The sequence below is a fragment of the Ursus arctos genome, unplaced genomic scaffold (assembly GCF_023065955.2).
Source record: "Ursus arctos isolate Adak ecotype North America unplaced genomic scaffold, UrsArc2.0 scaffold_24, whole genome shotgun sequence".
Classification (NCBI taxonomy): domain Eukaryota; kingdom Metazoa; phylum Chordata; class Mammalia; order Carnivora; family Ursidae; genus Ursus; species Ursus arctos.
Genome location: NW_026622919.1, coordinates 33,764,327 through 33,786,155, shown reverse-complemented (window position 1 = coordinate 33,786,155; position 21,829 = coordinate 33,764,327). Strand labels below are relative to the sequence as shown.

The window sequence follows — 21,829 nt, the reverse complement described above, 5'->3', positions numbered from 1 at the left end:
TAAAAGGGAGCAAGAAAATGGGGAAAAGTTGGAAGTGAAAGAGAAGACTGCTTTTGTTTCTTATGGAATCAGGAAGTGAGGATGGTGGTAGGTATTGGGAGCTTTAAAGAAAAGGGTCAGAAGATTATCCTCTAGGAGAGCAGCATTTCTTCGACCAGTTAGTAAATTTTTGATGAATGAAGAAACCATTTCTTCCACTATTATTTATGCCCCATGCAAATTTAATGACTTGCCTTTGCTTTCCGGTTCCAACACCTTGTTCCTACCCCTGAACTGCTTTCTGCTTGTTTCTTCGGGTAAATGATGAATGCGTCTGTCAACCTCAGCTCAGCTTATGATACACTTTTCCCCTCTTCACATAAAGTGTGTAACTTTATGTATTTACTCCTTCTGTATGTTCCTTATGTGTACTTGTTGCTTACGGCATTCTACCTTTTTTTCTCTTTTTTGATGGTCTCCATTACTAAGTTATAACTGGTTGGGGAGGCAATTAGAGGACCTGGAGTCAGACTACCTGTGGTAGACTCTATCCCCCATGATTTCCTAACTCTGTAATCTCAGACAACTTGCTTAATATACCCATGCCTTAATTTTCTATCTGTAAAATGAGGGTGATAATATTACCTCCCTTTACAGAGTTACTGTCAGGATCACAGCAACTTTAAGTAGTATTTGGTACATAGCAAATCCTCAGTAAAAGATTAGCTGCTGCGATTGTTGTCATTGATACTGCTTATTATTGAGGGGGTATACAGGACTGATTCATTTTTCATACTTCTGTGTAGTGCCTCTTATCCAGTAAACAATAAAAGAACAATGCACTGAATAATGAGTAAATTAAATATTGTGATTTTTTATGTAGAGGCTTTTATAGCATTATTGGACTCAGTATTGATAAGTGGACTTCTGATGTTGTTTCTGAAATGAGGGGAGATACCAACACAAACCTGAAATTACGAGCAGTGGCATTCCTTCTCTTGCGTCTGTTTTTGCTCATTTCAATATCCTACATCAGGAAATACAATTTGGCTATTGTGGACATTGCTGTTATGAACATTGGGGTGCATGTGGCCCTTCTTTTCACTGCATCTGTATCTTTGGGGAAAATACCCAGTAGAGCAATTGCTGGGTCATAGGGTAGCTCTATTTTTAACTTTTTGAGAACCTCCACACCGTTTTCCAAAGTGGCTGCACCAACGGGTGATGGGTATTAAGGAGGGCACGTATTGCATGGAACACTGCGTGTTATACACAAACAGTGTATCATGGAACACTACATCAAAAACTAATGATGAACTGTATCGTGACTAACATAATAAAATTTAAAAAGATACAATTTGATTGATTTATTCACCTATTCTTGAGTCTTTGCATTTCTTTACTTTACAAAGTAGTTTTCCAATATAGGTTCAGGAATATGGCATTCATTTTTTGATAGGGCTAGCTTTTTAAAATTAATGATTTTTATTTATTTATTTATTTAATTTATTTATTTATATCCTGCTGTTTCCCTCGAGTTAACAGAGGGGTTTTGGATTCACTTCTGCAGTTCTCCAGAGTTCCTGGAAGTGTCTCCTTTCCCATCAGCTCATTGTTCCTCAGGGGAGGAGTCCTCTCTGAGTCACAGCGTTTGGCATCTGAATTCCAGATTCAGCTTCTTCCAAGTAGAGCTGGTTGATGAGACCGAGACCTCTAGAGGGGCCTCCGAGTTCTTGGACTTGAAGCCTCCAGGTTTTAGTGAAGTACTTTTAAATAACTGGTAGCATCACTTTTCTTTTTAGCATCAGTAGGGTGCATTCTTTTTACCACTCAGAAATTGTATATAGCCTTTATTTGATAGTTCTGTAATCACTTGCTTTTGTTGATCAGTAGTTTTCTCGATACAGACCACATCACAATTGTAAATACAAAACAACCACACATTTCAGCCTTATATAGTTTCACCTACTTAAGACAATCAATAGTAATGTGATGTTTCTTGACTTCTCTTTCCACATCACTGTTTACTTGTGGATGGAAGTTTCCATTTGTGTGCTTTAATTTTTGCCAAGAAAAATCAATCATGTGCACCGTAGTTCTGCTTTAAATTTTATGCCTCATCTCACACAGAGTATATATACAGTGTGTACATGTTAACTGGATAAAATCTTCTTTTCGGCTATCTTAGTTTACTACCTGGGTTTTTACTGCATATGTGTACTTTATTGTTTTAGTTCACATTGAAGTTTTGTTTCTAATTTGTTCTTGTTAGATCTAATAGTGTTCCTGGTGAATTTGTTTTCTTATAAGTTCTTTTATCGTCCTTTTTACGATGTTGCAAAATTACAATATTATGCCAGTCTTTACCTTTAGTATACACCAAAATTGTACGTATTTTAAACATTTTCATATCACTTCCTATTGTTTCTCAGAGAGAACAGATAACTTCTTTAGGGGGAAAATGGATGGAAAAGAGAGACCTCATAATAAGTACCCTACTGAAAATAAGATGCTTTCATTTCAGAAGTACTAACTGAAGAAACCATCTATTAAATAAAGATAGCAAAGTTTTTTAATAGACTATTTTATAGAGCAGTCTTAGGTTCATAGCAAAATTGAGAGGGAGGTTCAGATAGCATAGTTTTTGAGGAAAATAAAATGACCTGTGGAGTATCTTTAAAAACTCTTATATTGCCTTTAAAATAAACGTTAAAAGGTAGTGTTATAAAAACTCATTGAACTCTGCTAGAATATTTTCTCTTTTTGTCTATTTCGTTTGGAATATGCCACATTGTTTCCCTCTGAAAGTTTTCTCTTAAATGCCACATAAGGTAGTTAGCAATTGAAACTAACCTGGAATTTGTTCTTTTGTATTTTACTGCCCGTGAAATACATTCTGTTTTTTACGTTGGTAAATCAAACTCCAGGTTTTTACAGTTTTGCTTTTAAATGGTTAATGAGATATGCCTGTAGAGGGCGATCTTTTCTAAACTTTCCTATGATTGTAATCATGGCAACCCTGGCGTGAACCTGGTGTATGTATCATGGATGTGATGTCTTACAACATTTTATAATAACCCAGCTTCCTTTTTATTATGTTTTCTATGATTTATTCCTCAAAGTCTTCTTAGAGAATCAGACTTGTGAAATATATTACTATTAATTAAAATCCGTTTTTAGTACTCTGTCCAGATGTGAATGAATTTAGGTAGAGTGGAGGCGAACTTTTTAATTGTTTGAATAAGTGGTGTCTGTATGTTCTAAAAATTCCTTTCTTTGATTCTCTATATATTGCTATTGAAGGACTTGTTATCTCCATACTTTATGGGACCAGAGTGATTAAACTCTACCATTGAGGCATTATTAGAGCTTATAGTTAATTTCTGCATCTCTTTTCTGTTAACATTGATTGACGTTTTGTTGTTTTTCTTTACCTATTTAATGTAATTTTTTATCAAAGTAATACATTTATTGTAAAAGTCAAATAAGAGCACAATTTTACAATGAAAAAATGGCACTCCCCTGCCCCACCCCTCTCCACTCTTAGGTGTCATTCCCCAGAGGCTTCTTCTTTCCATTCTTCATAGTTTCTTCCTTGCTGTTTTCTTTTTTTGTCCCTTTCTGGAAATCATGTTAGTTGGATGATGGATCTCCTACATTGAACCTGTAACTTCCTTTTCTATTTTCCTGTTTGTCTTTTTGTTTTACTTTATGCGAATATCCCCACCTTTGTCTTCTAACCTTGTTGTATTTTTATTTCTGCAACATATTTTAAAATATCCTTTTCTCCGAATGATTTTTTTTTTCTTATCACAGCCTTGTCTTTTTTTATAGATGGAAAATTCTTTATCTCTTTGGGATATAGATACAGTTTTGGAGGCTTTTTTTTTTTTTCTTGCATTATCTCTATTTCATATGAGTTCCTTTTTCAGTTTTTTTGTTGTGATCATTATCTTTCCTATTAGGACAGTGGTCCTCAACCCTGATTGTATATTATAATTTACCCCTGGTAGATTTAAGAAGTACTGATGCCTATGCCCAGTCTCAGACTGATTAAACCAAAAGATTGACCTGAACATCTAGGAATCCTTGATGATCATTCTTATTTTTATTTTCTTATTAAAATGTTATTTATTAATTTATTTCATTTTATTTTTATTCAGCTAATCACCACATTCATACCAAGTTGCTGATTGGAAGTTCTTTGAGCATGAGTAGGTCATACCAGCTTCTAGTTCCCACTGATTCCTCAGGTGGGACTGGCAGTTGTATTAGGGAACCCCCAGTCACTATTTGTAGATCTTTTCTCTTAGACCAGTCAGTTTTCCCAGAAGGGAATTCTCTGTTTGGGGTGGGCTTGGGGTGGTAGAGACTTTCTGACAATTAACTTAGAAGTCAGTTTTCAGGGAGTTGAAGGAGTTCTATTACTTCAGTCTAGTGATTAGAATAACAAGAAGGTTTGAGATACCTATTTGCATGTTACCGTTGCCCTTTCCAGTGAGGAAGACAATTAAGTAAGAAATTCTGGGTTAGAGTTCATTGAAACATTTTTTTTCAAGATTTGGTTTAAAAAAAAAATGGAGGGGTGCCTGGGTGGCACAGCGGTTAAGCGTCTGCCTTCGGCTCAGGGCGTGATCCCGGCGTTGTGGGATCGAGTCCCACATCGGGCTCCTCCGCTATGAGCCTGCTTCTTCCTCTCCCACTCCCCCTGCTGTGTTCCCTCTCTCGCTGGCTGTCTCTATCTCTGTTAAATAAATAAATAAAATCTTTAAAATAAATAAATAAATAATAAAAAAAAATGGAGAGGGAGAAGAGAGTAGAAATTAGGCTTCTTAGGATACATAATGACCGGTGTCTGAATGACTGATCCAAATAAACAGATTTAGAAATTATCAGAGTTGGGAGTAGCAGCCATGAGTACTCTTGAACTTAAAATCTGAACAGGAAGTAAAAATCTGACTGCTGGCTCATAGTTTATAAGCTACGAAAGGGTAGGGAGAGTGAGGTCAGGGCTGTGCCAGGGTTACACATACTGAAAAATAGAAACTATTATGGTTCTTAGCATAATAGTTCTTAGCATAAAATGAAGCTTAGAATTTGGAGGATGAGAAAAGGAAAGGGATTTAAGGTTCATTGAAAGAGTTATTACCATTGGTTGATGTGTTTTTGCAGGTGAGAATATTGAAGCTAGAATGAGGCACAGGAGTGAAACTATTTCAGAATGGATAGACTGGAATTAATGTGGGCATTGTTGTTGTTGGCAGCTTCAGAAGAGACAGGCTATTCCATTTTCATCCTTAGTGGGAATGCTTAATAAATGTTCAATACTATTTCACTCTTGTCTAATTTTGGAGTGGATTGAAGTGTGTCCGCATTTGATAAAATCATGGATAAGAGAAAATATAAAATGACAGTACTGATAAATGAATATGGTTTTTGGCAATGATCCAGCTGATTAAGAAAAAGTGTTTCTGCTAAGGCAGGAGAATTACAGGGAAGGATATGGTGCCTGGATATGGTCATAGTATCACTCCTCTCTATGGTTCTCACTCTCAAGGACTTTCTATCAAGGGAATTTTTAATGTACACAGGTAAATTCCTGGTTTTGCTTTTGGAAGAATAAGTTTTGAAGACAAGGATTTGAATAGTTTATTAACACTTATATGGTATACTTTGGTTTTTTGGGGGGGGAGTTTGGGTGAACAATTCTTTCACAAATTGTTGATAATTTAGGCAGCTAAATTGGGTATGGGTTTCCTGTTTTCTTCTTGAGCAGGACATGTAAGCATATTTTGATAGAAAGATATTTAAATGTTTTTAAGCTGAAAATAAAATATATGTGAATATAAAAGGTTTTATCTTCCCTGCTGTCAAAAATGCTGACTTGGCCCTTTTGCACTATACTCCCAACTTTGTATGGTTGTTAAAATCTGTTGCTCTTTCCCATCTGAAGGAAATGCATCTTTGACACTTCTCATGACCTGAGTCATGATGCTGAAATACAGCCAGAAAATATCCTTAACAGTCATGGGTAAAAAGAAGGAAAGCTTCTGTGTGGTGGGGGTGGAGGAGCGGGAAGGACATTGCAGGGAGAAGGGCATCTTTGCTCTTGATATTCCAGTTTATATCTTTTTGATTATCAGGAAAGTTGCTTACATTTTACTACTATGGTGTCAGCAGAAAATACTTTGGTTTTGTATTTAATTTTTCCTGAAGTATACAATGTTTATTTGAAAAAGACGAGTTTTGCAAATGTTGAATTAAGTCATTTTGAATCCTCCAAGTCTGAAACAAATGCGCCTTAAATCTTGCTACGTATTTAATATTTTGTCTTGTTACAGTGTTTCTTTTTATTTCACAGCCAACTCCCAATTCTTCCACATCCTATATATTCAACAGTTTCAGTAATAAAGTTATATTTGTTGAATGATGCAAATAAGTTTATGTATTTTTTTTCCCTTTGGATACCAAAGTTCATCCTTCTGTTTGCTCGGCTGACATGATACAGAATTCATTGTGAGCTAAGCATGGGGGATATGGGTGTAGTATATTTTCAAAAGAATTTCAGTGAGGATTTATTTACACTTTGGGGAGTTCACAGAACCCCAAATTTGGTCTCAGTGATGCTAGATTATGGAGATTTTTCACGAGGGTTAAAAGTCTTCACTTTTGAGCACTTAGTCTTAAAATGCTATTTGAGTTCGATTCAGAAGAGTGGGAAATTTTGAGGCTGCATAACTATATTAGATTTAGGACTAATTTGAATCTTAAAGCGAAAGACCCAGGATCCTTTTCTTTTATTCTTCTTATTTATAAAAGAGTTTGCTTTATCATCTCTAGCGTTAAATATAGTCTGTTTACTGTTTTGTTTGGTTTTTCATTGTTAGAAGAGTAGCAAACAATCCTAATGTTTAAAATGAACTAAAACTTGCTCAAACTTATTAAATACTAAGAGTACTAGCTCTTATAAGTTTTCTTCTCAAATCTTGAAGTGCTCTAAGAACAATAAACTAATGAATTTCCGACTTGGGGGGGATTTTTTTCATTTATTTTATAAATTTGGGTTGGCTGTGTGATTCAGACTAAATTGCAGAGAGGAAATGTAGGCAAAAAATTTTCCTACAATATATTTCATTGCCTGTCCCATACACCTTATTTTATCTCTGAAACTTTTCGGACATATTTCTAAATTTTCCCATTGTATTCTTGCATCTTATAAACGATGTTTCTACCTCTTGATCTCATCTCCCTTTCCAGGCTTATTTTTGAGTTTATTTTAGATTTAAGGAAAGAAAAATAATCAGATTTATATATGATAGTTGTGATCACATTAAGATAATAATTAACTGGTGAAAATGTATTCAGAGTACAGAAGGAAAACAACCTCACAAATTTTTAATTATTTATAAACATATATTTGTGTAAATATACAAGAAATAAATTTATAAAGAGTTATTGAGTAAGGAGTAGCATTTCAGTTCCCCACAACATGAAGTTTTGATTCTCCTGACATGTTATAAGCACTAGTGCAGATCTCCATGCAGGCTACCTTGTATGTGGTGGGAAGAAGTGATGACCATGTCATTAAAAAATCTCAATCCCCATCTCGCAAAAAAAAAAAAAAAAAAAAAAAAAGATTGCACTCTTGTTTTCAAGTCGGTTTGTGGGAGATTTATCTTCTTACCTTCCTACCCTTCCCCAAAATACCTGTCTGTGTCGCCATGAACTGTTTAGTTGAAGAGGGATAAGTGTTTTTGCTTGAAATGCATAAAGGTTTGCAGCATTTTTATTTCATCATCTGTTGCTCCCCCCAGAAAAGTTACACGGAGACCCAAGTGAATGAGAATTGTCCTTGAACTCTTTTCTGTCTTGAACTTTGTCACTGTAAACTGTTTGGTTGTTGTTAACAGTCTCTTAAAAAAATATGTGTATATTATTCATTTTCTTTTAATTGTGTGTTCTACTCTCCTTGGCTCCTGTGAACAAGCATTGCTTCCGCCCAGTTTGGTATGTGGGTCAGAAGGCACTGTTTCTCACCAGGGCGCTGCTGTTTCCTTTTCCTACTTGAGTAGATTACAGATTATACTGGAATACGCCTGAGAAAAGGTCAAAAAGGAGGGTGAAAGTCCTGGAACTGCAGCTGGGAAGCTTGTCATTCTCATCTAGGAAAGGGGAAAAAAAAAAGAGAAGAGAAAGAAAGAACAAAATAGAGAAATAGAGACTTCCATCCCAACCAAAACAACCCACATTCAGGAAATTCCCATTTGCACAGGATACTTTTTATATACCCTGAAAGGATTTTATTTGGTTCTGATTAAATAATTATCGAGTGTTTGGCTGAGAAAGCTTTAATGTTAATGGCAAGCGAGAGCTAAGCAGTGTTTTTAACTTTTCAGAGCCCAGATTTCCAGTGATTGTTTCAAAACAAGCTACCATTGTACTCTTTTTGACAGTCAAGAAGTCGGGAGCTTTTCAACTACAGAGTTAACTTAGTTAAACTCACGGGTAGATTTTGGATTTTTATCCCTGTCAATTCCACAGCAGGATATTAAAAGCAGACCAAAAGTTTTGGTCGTCTGTGGAAAGCAAAAACACACACACACACAAACACACACGCATGCATATGCCCCCTACGAACTCATTACCCGGTTTTTATTTTGGAAAGATATGTAGGGGATAAAACATCTATATGAGGTCTGAGAATGGGGAAATTGTTGGAACGAGAACAATAATAATGGATGTTTGGGAATGGAGGTCTTCCTATGGAATTGCCATAGGAGGGGTGCCAGGTTGTTACTGGACATTGGCTTTCAGTGGGCCTCATTAATCCAATTACAAAATGTAATAGTTCAAAATATTAGCAGACCAAGGACACTGACAGGGAGGCTTATATCCCAGAACAAGCATGGATCTTATAGATGAGTGTGAAGAGGTGATGAGAAGAGATTTTGATACTATGGTAGAGTCTAACATATAGGAAGGTTTCTTCCTTCTGGTAAACTTTCAGAGAAATGGAGTACCTGGCGTGAATAAGGTCTGTGTCCATGATAAGGATCAACAAGTGAGAAGAAAATGCAGGCGTCCTAATCACAGTGCTCTCCCATAGGGTACCGTCAACACCACTTCATCTCCTTTTTGCTTTTTCACAACTGTATCTTTGCCATTTTGTATTTATCCCTGCATCCCTAATGACAACAAAAGACAATGCTCCTTTATCCTCCAAATGTTCCACTTGGTTCACTTTATCCCATTTTAGTTCTTAGTCTCTTACCCTTCTGTTCCTGGAAGACTTCTTTGACCACCACTGGCAACAGACTGTAGTTTGTGCTTCTAGAACGCTGTACTAAAAAGTTTTCTCTTTCTCCCTGATGTGATACTGTTTTAAGGTACTTTCTGATCTACAGCTCTGAACCTTGATTGCCTAATGTCATTTTAACTGCCTTTATTCACCTTGGTTCACAGTATAGTGGATATAGTAGGATAGGGAAATTTTAAAAGTGGGGGAGGAGGCGTATAATTACATTTATGTCTTGTTTTTTCTTGATTGCATTTAAGAAGAAACGCATGCACACACAGATACACTGATGCTAACTTTAATATTTAGCGTAATCTGAAATGGTCAACACTTTCGGGATCTTGCTGGCTTCAGAAACTTCTTGAAGCTGGCACTTTGCCACATTCACATGTTCTCACATCACTGCATCCAGAAGCTAAGAATACCAACCTGGCAGCTTCTGCAGAGAGGGTAAAGATAAAACAGAAAGGAGTCTAGCTTTGCAGCCACATTACCTGGGAGTTGTTGCTGATGTCTTTTCCACAAATGCTCACGTTTGTCAAAGCCCAGTAAATCTTGCAAAGTTTATTTTCCTTGTAGCATCTGTGTTTTATAATGGGTCTTTTAATTTGTTTTTACTTTGTCTGCAGGGATTTCTTTTGTCCGGAGTTTTCAGACTCTGTCTTTTTTTTTTTTTCCTGTGGAAGCGAGTCCATTAATGATGACTGGTTTGGGAATATGCCTCTCTGCAAAGCTGACCCGACAAGCTGTTCCTCCCAGTGCAGCAACAAAGCCCATTGTTATTTTGTCTCTTTACTTTTATCCTCAACTTAATCCATTTTTCCTCTGTGTTTTTATAGTGTAGAATGTCTGGGAAAACCTACTTGGGGACAATGCCTAAATGATAAGATGGCATTTTGAAGTTAGCAAAACTTCTAGTAAACAGGTTATACCAAGTCAGCTTCACACACAGACAGTGGTAGAATCTATGCGTTAGCGTGGGGATGGAGAGTTCCTCAATATAAGGGACCTGCAAGTATTCTTCTAACAAAATGTAGAAGGAGAAAAAAGAGCACATGAGATTGTTTTCATGATTCCTTTTTCAATATGCAAGCTTGTTCAAGTAAACACAGAAAGTCAGTGGTTAAACCCCAATGTGAACTGTTCTGGTTTAGTGCTTTGTATTCTAACGATAAAAACAATAATAATTAAACAAATAAACAACTGAAAACAAGAACAAACTGTCATAGCTTTAAGCATCAAGGAATGTTTTATAAATTCTGATTTTTAAATGATTTTCTATTCCTAAATAGAATTTCTGCTTTAATTTATTGAGAAACCATTTTGTTGGAACTTGGGATTTTTTTCTCCCAAGAGAACTCTGTCTATCTTGGGGACTGGTAAACCTCTAAAGGATCAAAGCTCTTGTGGATTTGGATAAAGACCCAAAAGCCTAAGGCTTATAGAAGTTTATCTATATAGAGTAAGCCCAAAAAACTGGGATGAGAGTCTTAGAAGGGCTTATTTTCTCATGAGATTTTTGGGACTTCCTCTGTTTGGATGTGCCAGAAATACTGTGAGAATATCCATTCTCATGGCATTTGTCACTTACAGGTCTTGTCCCAGCTGGAATTCAAAAGTATAATGGTGTGTGGAAATATTATATGTATTTTAAGTTTTTATGAAGTTCACTACTAAAACTCCAATTAAACAACCTCTGCTATTTTCATTGTACTTATACAATGAAAAGTATAGTAAAGAACGGTTAGTGAGGATGACATTCAGCATTTATGTAGTGACTCTTCATTGATCTTGCACATTTTTAATTTTGCTGTTACTATCTTATATACACCTGGGAGGTGGAGCAAAGAAAAAGTGCTACTATCTCTCTATCTCTCTCTGTCCAAAGGGAAATTGAAGGATAAAATAGAGGGACAGACTTGACCCTCATCCAAGACTTGGGACACTACAAGTTTCTTCCTGCTGAACTTCATTATATTAAGAGGCTTCAGGCCTAATGGAAAAATCCTGGCTTGGAAATTTAGGCTTGATATAACCACAAGGAAGTGTCTGAAGATCTGTTCAAAAAGTTATCAAGTCTAGGCTCCTGCTTAGTCAACATGAGACTAAGCAGAATAGTTAGAGCCGTGGACTCCAGCATCTAGCTATCTTCTGGAGTACTTTTTGTCCCCTCCAAAATTAACTTTTTCTATAGATCGTGGGGCTCTATTTTCCTTTGCTTCCTGGACATGGGAAAATATTTATTTATTTCATTCATTCAGTAAATTATTGAACTGTCAACAATTAGTAAGACACTGCCCCTAGTCTGGAAGAGTCTCCAGTTTTCCTGGAGGATAAATCTGGAGGTTTGTTAGTTCTAGCTGCATTTTCAAAGAAAATCCATGATGCAAGGGATAGTGAAAAATTATTTTTAACCAAAGACTTTGAACACTTGGAAGGAAAGGATCATTATAATTTTTTTATTAAAGATTTTATTTATTTACTAGAGAGAAAGAGCTCGCACACAAGCGGGGGAACAGGAAAGGGAGAAGCAGGCTCCCTGCTGAGCAGGCAGGACTTGATCCCAGAACCCTGGGATCACGACAGACGCTTAATCAATTGAACCACCCAGGCACCCCAGGGTCATTATAATTTTTGTGTGTTTAACTTATTGAGTGTGAACTTTCATTTTTAAATTTGGTGTCTTTCATTCAGTGTGTACTTTTTACGCGTAGATCATCATGTGTCAGCTAATGACATTTCTTGTTTAAGCCAGTTCCCTCATTTTACTAACTGCTGATGTAATTGTTCACACATTTTTCATCCTATCCTTTATTTTCTACTTGAAAAGTAACGGTATAAAGATACAGGTTTCTTCCTCTGTGCTTAAAATTTATATACCTATCTTCTAAGTTGTCCCTTTAAAACAACAATGAAAATGTCTCTTTTTTTTTTGGTCCTGAGACAGTTTGCAAATACCTTTGTTAGCATGTTTTTTCCCATTGTAAAGTTTTGCTTATATACTTTCTGTCTCATTATTTTATGAACTCTTTGGGGAGGCCCTTGGACTTAATCATCCAGGACTGGAACGGGGCCTCATATTGATAAGGCTCAAAAAATGTCAAGTAAAAGAATGAATGTTGATGAAACCTGTGTTTGTTACAGTATCTCATCTTGATGTCTACAGACTTCAAAAGGATGTCTTCATTTCAGCCCCCAAAGTTCTTAAATCTATGTTCTATATCCATTCCCTTGATCATTTCCTATCAACGTTTCCTCTACTTATCCCTTTCCACCTGCCTTTCCCACCTCTTGGCTGAAATGACCCTACTGAAGATTACCAGTAGGTAATCTCCCTGAGTTCACCTTGCTGAACCTTGTCACCCTTGAGAGTTTTATTAATCTATTTATTCTTTCATCCATTTATTAATCCATTTACTCTTTCATCAAATTGCTTGCCATGTCCAATAAAATATAAAACAGATGATACCCCTACATGAACATAAATCTACCCAACTTACTTTACTCTTTCAGATGGGCTGGGTGTTGGAGACACCGAGAGTAAATCCCCGCAAACTTGGGTGTTGCTTGACAATATAGTAGGGGGCTGAGAGGAATAGGTCTGAAGCACCTTGTATGTTCTTTGGAGGTTGCCCTTCATCCTGGTGGGCCATTTAAAGGTTTAAGTTATGGCTAACTAAATCATAAGATTTGGAGCTTCTCAGTGAATCACTTCATTTTTCTAGACCACTCATCCTATCCATAAAGTTCAGTGATCTCAAAACCTGTACTGTTCCCTTGCTGAAGAATTTACCTTAAGCTCCTGTTCCTTTGGCTCAATTAAAAAATTCTTTTAAAACTGAAATCATTTTATCTTCCTACTGCTTTCCATCATAATCTTCTCTTCTAGTTAGAGATTCCTCACTATTGCTCACAAATGTGGCATCCCTTTATACTCTATTTATGTTATCCTGCGTGCTCAGAATATTTCTTCTCTTCTACTCGTATCCATATTTTGTGTGTCTTTCGAAGCCTAGGTTATGTCCCATCTGCTCCATGATCCCTTCTCCAAATAGTTGATCCCATTTGTACTTATCTTTTAGTACTAGGCAGTTAGCATTTCAATTATTCCTGTTTCATGAGCTTCGTGATAACAAGGAATGCAGTCTTCACAGCATGTAATCTTGGGCTAAGTTACTCAACAAATATCTGACTATTAGTTGTGAAATGTGTGTGTTATAAACAGTCCTTGACTTGTGACATTTTAATGCTGCAGTCTGATTTCAGATTCAAAGTAGTATTACTATGGTTGTCTAATGGTGAATCTTGCATCTGTTCACATCTACACTGGTTTAAAGAGTGGCATAATAAATCATTTTGAATGATTTAACTATAAAAATACTTTCCTGTTATTCCTCTACAAATATCAAATAGTGTAATGGGATTCCACTTTTCATATTACCTGTAATGTTCTGTGTTGTGTGAGTGTAGATATTATTGTGTAATTTATTCAATGGCTTAAAGCATCTTATGTACATTCTGAATGTTGTCTTTTATTATCCCTATAGTAGGTGTGGGTCACTTCAGTTAACTTCAGTGTGAATTCTGATTTGGAAATTGGGGAGGCAGAGAGATAAGTATTTGTGTGCATTTATTTTTTTTTTTAAAGATTTTATTTATCTATTTGACAGAGAGAGAGACAGCCAGCGAGAGAGGGAACACAAGCAGGGGGAGTGGGAGAGGAAGAAGCAGGCTCCCAGTGGAGGAGCCTGACGTGGGGCTCGATCCCAGAACGCCGGGATCACGCCCTCAGCCAAAGGCAGATGCTTAACGACTGAGCCACCCAGGCACCCCTTGTGTGCATTTCTTATCTTATTTTGCTGAAGAGACATCAAGTGTTTAACTTGATTATTCCATAGATTTGTGTTCCCCAAAAACGTCACACTTGGTTAAGCCATTATGCTAACTCTGAAGATACCTTCATCTTGTAATGATTTTTTAAAAAGAGCTTCTTACCTTTCTGTTACCTCTGAAGCTACCATTAGCTACAGTGTGGTAGTTTTCCCTCTATACTAAATCTATGCTGTTTTAAAATGAGTGTCTTTCAGAGAACGCAGGCAGTAACTTCTTTGACATCAGCCATAGCAACTTCTTTCTAGGTGTGTCTCCTGAGGTGAGGGAAACAAAAGCAAAAAATGAACTATTAGAACTACACCAAAATAAACAGCTTCTGCACAGCAAAGGAAACAATCAGCAAAACTAAAAGGCAACCTACAGAATGGGAGAAGATATTTGTAAATGACATATATGATAAAGGGTTAGTATCCAAAATCTATGAAGAACTTATGAAATGTAGCACCCAAAACCCAAATAATCCAATTTAAAAATGGCCAGAAGACATGAATAGACATTTTTCCAAACAAGAAATACAGATGGACAACAGACACATGAAAAGATGCTCAACATCAGTCATCATCAGGGAAATACAAACCAGAACTACAATGAGATATCACTTCACACTTGTTAGAATGGCTAAAATCAATACCCCAAGAGACAACAGGTATTGATGAGGATGTGGAGAAAGGGGAATCCGCTTGCACTGTTGGTGGGAATGTAAACTGATGCAGCCATTCTGGAAAACAGTATGGAGGTTTCTCAGAAGTTAAAAATAGAACCACCCTACAATCCAGTAATCACATTACTAGGTATTTACCCAAAGAATACAAAAATAACTAGTTCAAAGGGATACATGCACCCTGATGTCTATAGCAGCATTATCTACAATAGCCAAATTATGGGGACAGCCCAAGTGTCCATCAATTGATGAATGCATAAAGAAGATCAATCATTGAACACTACATCAAAAACTAATGACGTACTATATGCTGGCTAACTGAACATAATAAAAAAATAATAAAAAAGATGTGATATATATACAATGGACTATTACCCAGCCATAAAAAATAATGCAATCTTGTCTTTGCAGCCACATGCATGGTGCTAAAGAGTATTATGCTAAACAAAATCTCTCTCTCAGTAAGAGAAATCATATCCTATGATTTCATTCATATATGGAATTTAAGAAACAATACAAATGAGCAAAGGGAAGAGAAAAGAGAAAGAGGCAAACTAAGAAACAGACTTTTAACTGTAGAGAATAAACTGATGGTTACCAGAGGGAGGGTGGGGGGGGATGGTTAAATAGGTGATAGGAGGGCGCTTGTGATGAGCACTGGGTGCTGTGCGGAAGTACTGAATCACTACATTGTACACCTGAAACTAATATTACGCTATATGCTAACTAACAGGCATTTAAATAAAAACTTAGAAAAAAAGTAAATGTCTTTTAGGATGTCATTTAGAAATAAGATATTCATTAGGCTCTTTTGAGGAGTATTGTTTTATTTTTTTATATAAATTTGTTTCTTCAATTCAAATTAGTAAAAAAAAAAAAGGTGTGTGTTTACTGTTACTGTTATTTATAAAATACCATATTATTGTTAACCACAGAACCAAGACAGGTAACTTTTATAAGAAGTCAAGAACAATGATTTGAAAATAACATTGGGTCAATCAGGTGTTTTCTGTATGGAAGAGATGTTGAATTATAAACAGTGGAGTCATTTTTATAACATGGAAAGTGTGGAAATTTTAAAGTTTCTGTGTAAGTGCATGAATTACTAAGAATCACTATAGAGCTACAGTAATAAAGAAAGTGTGGAATTGGTGAAAGGATAGACACATGGATCAATGGAACAAAATCTAGAAATAGATCCACACAGACGTGGTCAGTTGATTTTTGACAAAGATGAAAAGGCAATTCAATGGAGAAAGGACCATCTTTTTAATGGTGATGAAACAAGTAGACATCCAATTTCAAAGCAGTGAGCCTCAACTCATACCTCAGTCCATATACAAAAATTAACTCAAAATGAATCATAGTCTACTGTTGCCACTTCTATTCAATATTTTACTGGCAGTTGTAACCAGGGCTTTTAGGCAACAAAAGAAATAGAAGTCATCTGGACTGGAAAGGAAGAAGCAAAACTTTCTTTGGGGATGACATGATCATGTAGTAGAAAATCCTAAGGAATCCACAAAAAAACTGAGATAAGCAAGTTCAGCAAGGTTATAGGATACGAGATCGGTGTACAAAAATTAATCGTAGTTCTCTACATTGACAACGAACAATCTGAAAAGTGCAATTAAGAAAATTATTTTTACAAGTCGCATCAAACAAATAGGAATAAATTTAACCAAAGACGTATAAAACTTGTACACTGAAATCTGCAAAATAATGTGCAAAGAAGTGAAAGAATACCTACATAAATGAAAAAACATCTCATGTTCTTGGCTTGGAAGACTTAATACTGTTAAGATGGGCATAGTTCTGCGGCTGATCTGCAGACTCGTTGCAGTCCCAATCAAAATCCTACTGGCATTTTTGCAGATAATGACAAGCTATAGGTGCAAGCAGCAAGTTTTGTTGGACATAGTGACCCATTGAAGAAGGGCATCAAACCAGCTATCTTGAAAAAGAAAAGAAATTCAATGTGATTTTTCTCTATTTAGCCCGTCTGAAAAACCATTATTTACTGTTAAAAAGATGCTTCACAATTATTATTCTTCCTTGAAAAAAGGTGACTGAACAGGGGTTCTCAGAGTTTTGAAAATTAAAATATCATCTGTTGTGAGTTCTGTGTGTATTTGAGCAGATGTTTGTGTAATGTCTATTTTAGAAGTTATGAATTATTTAGGAATCTAATTCCCAAGATAACAGCATTTCGAAACAGGGAAATTCAGAAAAACTAGGAAAATGACCTAAAATTTCTAATTCCATGTGGCTTGTACCTGAAGTGGAGTTGGATAATGTAATTATAATTTCTGCCTTTATATTTCATACCCTACTCCCTGTGAGATTTGTAACTTGCTTGAATTTTGTAGCTGTAGGCCACAAGGTGGTGACACCAAATAATACAGAAATAACGAATGTCCAAGTGGGTGTTCTGCTCCAAAATAGAGTATGTTCCCTTTTGATATGCTGGTCTCTCATTTTTACATTAACTATATGTAATTTCTGTTTGTGTTAAGAAAGCACTACAGATTGGCATAACACTTCAGCTCAACAAAATGTAGGTCAAAATTTGTCATTTGGCCAACATATCAGTTAAATAGAAAAAATTACAGGGATCATAGATCCTGCCTTGCCTCAGGCTTCAGTTATCATGATATTGGAATAATAGACATTACCAGTAATATTGTGAGGGCATTGATTAAAAAATAAACAGAAAAAAAAATCCTAAACCTTTACTTGTAAAGTTGTGATAAACTTCACTTAAATTTGGAGATTTTGTTTTCTTCGCTTTCATTTGTTTCATTTCATTATTATGTAAAGAACACATTTCATACCTCACAGAAAGTTAACGGTATCATATAATATAAATGATACAAATCATATATATGACTATAAAATATAAAACTTAAAAATTTTTAGATTGAATTTTTTGACCTTGGGTTAGGCAAATAGTTCATCAGTTCAACACATGTACAAAACAAATTCATGAAGTGGACTTTATGGAGAAAAAATCTTTCGCTTGTTGAAAGATCTGTGAGAGAATGAGAAGACAAGTTACAGGGTGATAGAAAATATTTGAAAATTGTATATCTTCCAAAACGCTTATATCCAGAATATATAAAGAACTTCTAAAATGTGAGAGTAAGATCTATAAATAATTCCATACATTTGTAGCCACTTGATTTTTGACAAGGGTGCTGGGACAACCCCCTGAGGTAGGAGAGGATAGTCTTTTCAACAAATGGTGCTGGAACAAGTGGATATCCAACATTGAAGAAAATGGTATTGAACTTCTGCTGAACCTCTACCTCACACCATTTATAATAATTAATTCAAAATGGATCAGAGACCTAAATGTCAGAGCTGAAAATATAAAACTCTTAGAAGAAAACATAGGCATAAATCTTTGTGTCCTTGCATTCGGCAATGATTTCTTAGATCTGAGAACAAAGCAAAAATAACTAAAGAAAAAAATAGGTACAGTAGACTCTATGAAAATTAAAAACTTTTATGCTTCAAAGCACACCATGAAGAAAGTGAGAAGACAGCATATGGAATGGGAGAAAAATATTTATAAATCATATATTTGACAAGGAACTAGTATCCAGAGAATATGATTAACGCTTATGACTGAACAATAAAAAGACGATCCAGATTTTAAATGGGCAAATGTTTTGGATTAGACGTTTCTCCAGGGAAGATCTACAAATTACCGAAACGCATGTGAGAAAGATGCTTAACATCCTTAGTAATTAGGGAAACGCAAATCAAAACCACAACAAGACACCACTTCGTACCCACTAGGATGGCTGAAATAAAAGAGACAATAGCAAGGACTGTTGGAGATGTGGAGAAGTTGGAGCCCTCATACATTGGTGCAACCACAGGTTGGCAGTTCCTCACAATGTTAAATATAGACCTAACAATTCCATTCCTAGGTGTGTATACCCAAGAAAACTGAAAACACATGTCTCCATAAAAACCTGTATACTTTGTTACGTTCATAGACACGTTAGTCATAATAGCCTAAAAGTGGAAACAACTCAAATATTCATAAACTAAAAAAAGGACAAATAAAATGTGGTATATCCATGCAGTGGAATGCTATTTGGTTATTAAAAAACAATGAACTCCTGATGTATGGCACAACATAGAGGAACCTTGAAAAGATACTACGTGAAAGAATCAGTCACAAAAGGCCACATTGTATGATTCCATTTATGAAGTAGCCAGAATAGGCAAATCCATAGAAACAGAAAGGAGGTTCTGGTTGTCAAAGGCTGAGGGGTGGGCCAAAGGAGGAGTGATTGCTAATGGGTCTGGGCTTTCTTTGTGGGTGATGAAAATGTTCTGAAATGAGATAGTGGTCATGGTTGTGCTACTCTGTCGAATATACTAAACACAGAATTGTACGCTTTACAACAGCGACTTTCACAATGTATGAATTATATCTCAGCAAAAAATATTGACCCAGTTTTTAAAATAGGCAAAAGATTTGAGCACGTTATCAAAAAAGAAATACGGATGACAAATGAGTGCATGCACAAAGAAAGTGCTAAACATTACTGTGCATTAGAGAAATCTGAAGAAAAGCCAGAAGAGCTAAAATAAAAAAGAGTGATGATACCAAATGCTGGTGAGGCTATGGAAGATCTGGAATTATCATACTTCACTGATGAGAATGCGAAATGGTTCAGCCACTTTGTCAAACTGGCATTTCCTTAATAACCTTAAAACGTACAATTATGATGTCTATGCAAGCATTCATTTACTATGACCAGCAGTTCCATTCCTAGATTATTTTTCCAAAAAGGAAATTTATATTCATACAAAACCTGTACATAAATGTTTATAGCACCTTTATTCATCATAGCCAAAAGCTGGAAACAAATGTCCTTTTACCAGTAACTAGATAAACAGACTGGAGTAGTTCCATGTAATAGGATCATACTCAAGAATAAAAGGGAAAGATCTGTTGATACTTTTGGGAGAATATAGAGTGGATGAATCTCAGATGCTTATTGGCAAGTGAAAGGACCTGGACCCCATAAGCTCCATACTCTGTGATTTCATTTATAGGACGGTCTGGAAAATACGAAACCATGGAGAGGGAGAAAAGATAAGTACATAGGAGGAGTTTGGCTTCCTAGTGAGCGAGAGTAACTATTCCCTCTGTGGATCAGATTTTATTTCACAGATGAGTTTGTTTTTCCTGGTTATTAGTGAGCCATTATGACTCTTTTTATTTTTTATATTAATGCCCAACATTAAAGGGAAATGTTGATTTGGTGTTTTTAAATTATATGGTGGAGAGTGGTAGATATTGGGAAGAAGGTGATGTTTTTGCCAATGACTTTGTTAGTCTCATCTGGTGTCTCTCACGCCACTGCCTTTGGAGACTCATGACTCACGTTTCTTTCACCCTCCTAGACTTCACAGGCTGCTGTGGCTGGAATCTTCTACCCACTTACTCTCAAGCTTGTTCAGAGAAATGCTCCATGCCTCCTCTAGACTACTTTACGTCTTCCTGTTTTATTTTCTTTTGCTATCCTATATTTTTTCATAACATCATAAAATTATAATTAAATTTTATACTAATTATTTGTATGACCATTTAACATCTATCCAATTCTGTATCCTCCATTCCTCTATCCCCAAAGACTACAGTCTCTGTTTATAATCAAGTCACTCTTGGTTTTAACAGTATCCTGTGTTTTTTTTTTTCCCCATCCATATAACCAGGATTCTTTTCAAATCAATTCTGCCTTTGATAACTTTCTTAAATGACTAGTGGGGTGAGTGCAAACTCCATCCGTGAAGGAGATGTCCTGTGGTGATGCTTTTCTTTGTTTTTCTCTTTGTAGGGAAACTAAACAGCCAAGACTCCTACAATAATTTTGCCAACAACAACCCTGGCAACCCCCGGCTCTCTCCTCTCCCCAGCTTGATGGTACTGATGCCTCTTGCACAAATCAAGCAGCCAATGACGTTGGGGACCATCACCAAACGAACAGGGTAAGGCCTTAGCCTTGATACTTTTTTAGATAACTGTTTCAGAGGATTGGATACATAAAAATAAAACATACATTTCCTTTGGGTGGTTTAATTATGCTCTTCATTTCCAGCCCACATGAAACTTAATGGCAGCAGATTAAGTACAAAGTATAGAACATGTGCCAACATCCTTACATTCAAACATGTACACGTACATCCATAGCAAAACAAAGCAGTGACAAGTTGTGAAAACTAGTATTGGCTAATAAAAACCAGACCCATCTTCTCAGTCTTACACTTGCTGCCTTGTGGCTTTGTCTGAAAGTACAGTTTCAGTTTCTTGCTTTTGTGGACATAATCTGGATTTGTAACGACTCCCAAATTTTAACTGGCCCAACTACTAAGGAAAGAACTTCAGATGACGACTGTGTTTCTAATACTTAAAAAAACCCAAACACCTATATTGTGGTATAATTTACATATAACGGTCTGTCATTAGTGTCAGGACAATGTGATGTGATGGGTAGTTTTCAAAAGCCGGAGTCCTAAGATTTGGGCTTCACTCATGATCGGTCGTTAACATCCTCAAAGACATTTGATGACTCACTTGATGTGTCTGTGCTTATTTTAGCTATTTTAAAAAAAATTTTAATTACTACTGGTTAGGAATATAAAATTATCACTTCTTTGGGTTCCTGAAAATAAAGTGCTGTATCTAAGATATCATTAGATGATCAATCGTGTGATGACTCTGAAATTCCATTTCGTACCAGAAAATATATATGTCTATAGGCACATTACGGATTTCATCAATCAGCAGTCCTGAGGTTTAACCTGATTTGAAATGAAACAACTGTCTTAAATTCTGTATTCGGGTAGTCCAGAGAAAACCCAACCCTGGTTTCAAACAGTCTTCAGGGTCTTTCCAACAAAAGAAATAGAGTAAATTATTTGGCTGCTATATCAAAAGGTCTTAATATTTTTGTGCTGGGTGGTAAAGTGTTTGT

General features: G+C 36.0%; 1 protein-coding gene across 21 annotated transcripts in view; it reads left to right on the top strand.

The window, feature by feature from the left end:
• BCAS3 (BCAS3 microtubule associated cell migration factor) overlaps positions 1-21,829 on the top strand; it is a 578,553-nt gene that overhangs the window by 238,296 nt on the left and 318,428 nt on the right. For all 21 annotated transcript variants that reach the window (XR_008961213.1, XM_057317873.1, XM_057317874.1 and 18 more), the window contains one exon: positions 20,693-20,843. Coding sequence is in view for 20 of the 21 variants with exons in the window: in XM_057317873.1 (XP_057173856.1) it covers positions 20,693-20,843 (151 nt within the window). In the remaining variant the exon portion in view is untranslated. The remainder of the gene's footprint in view (positions 1-20,692; positions 20,844-21,829) is intronic.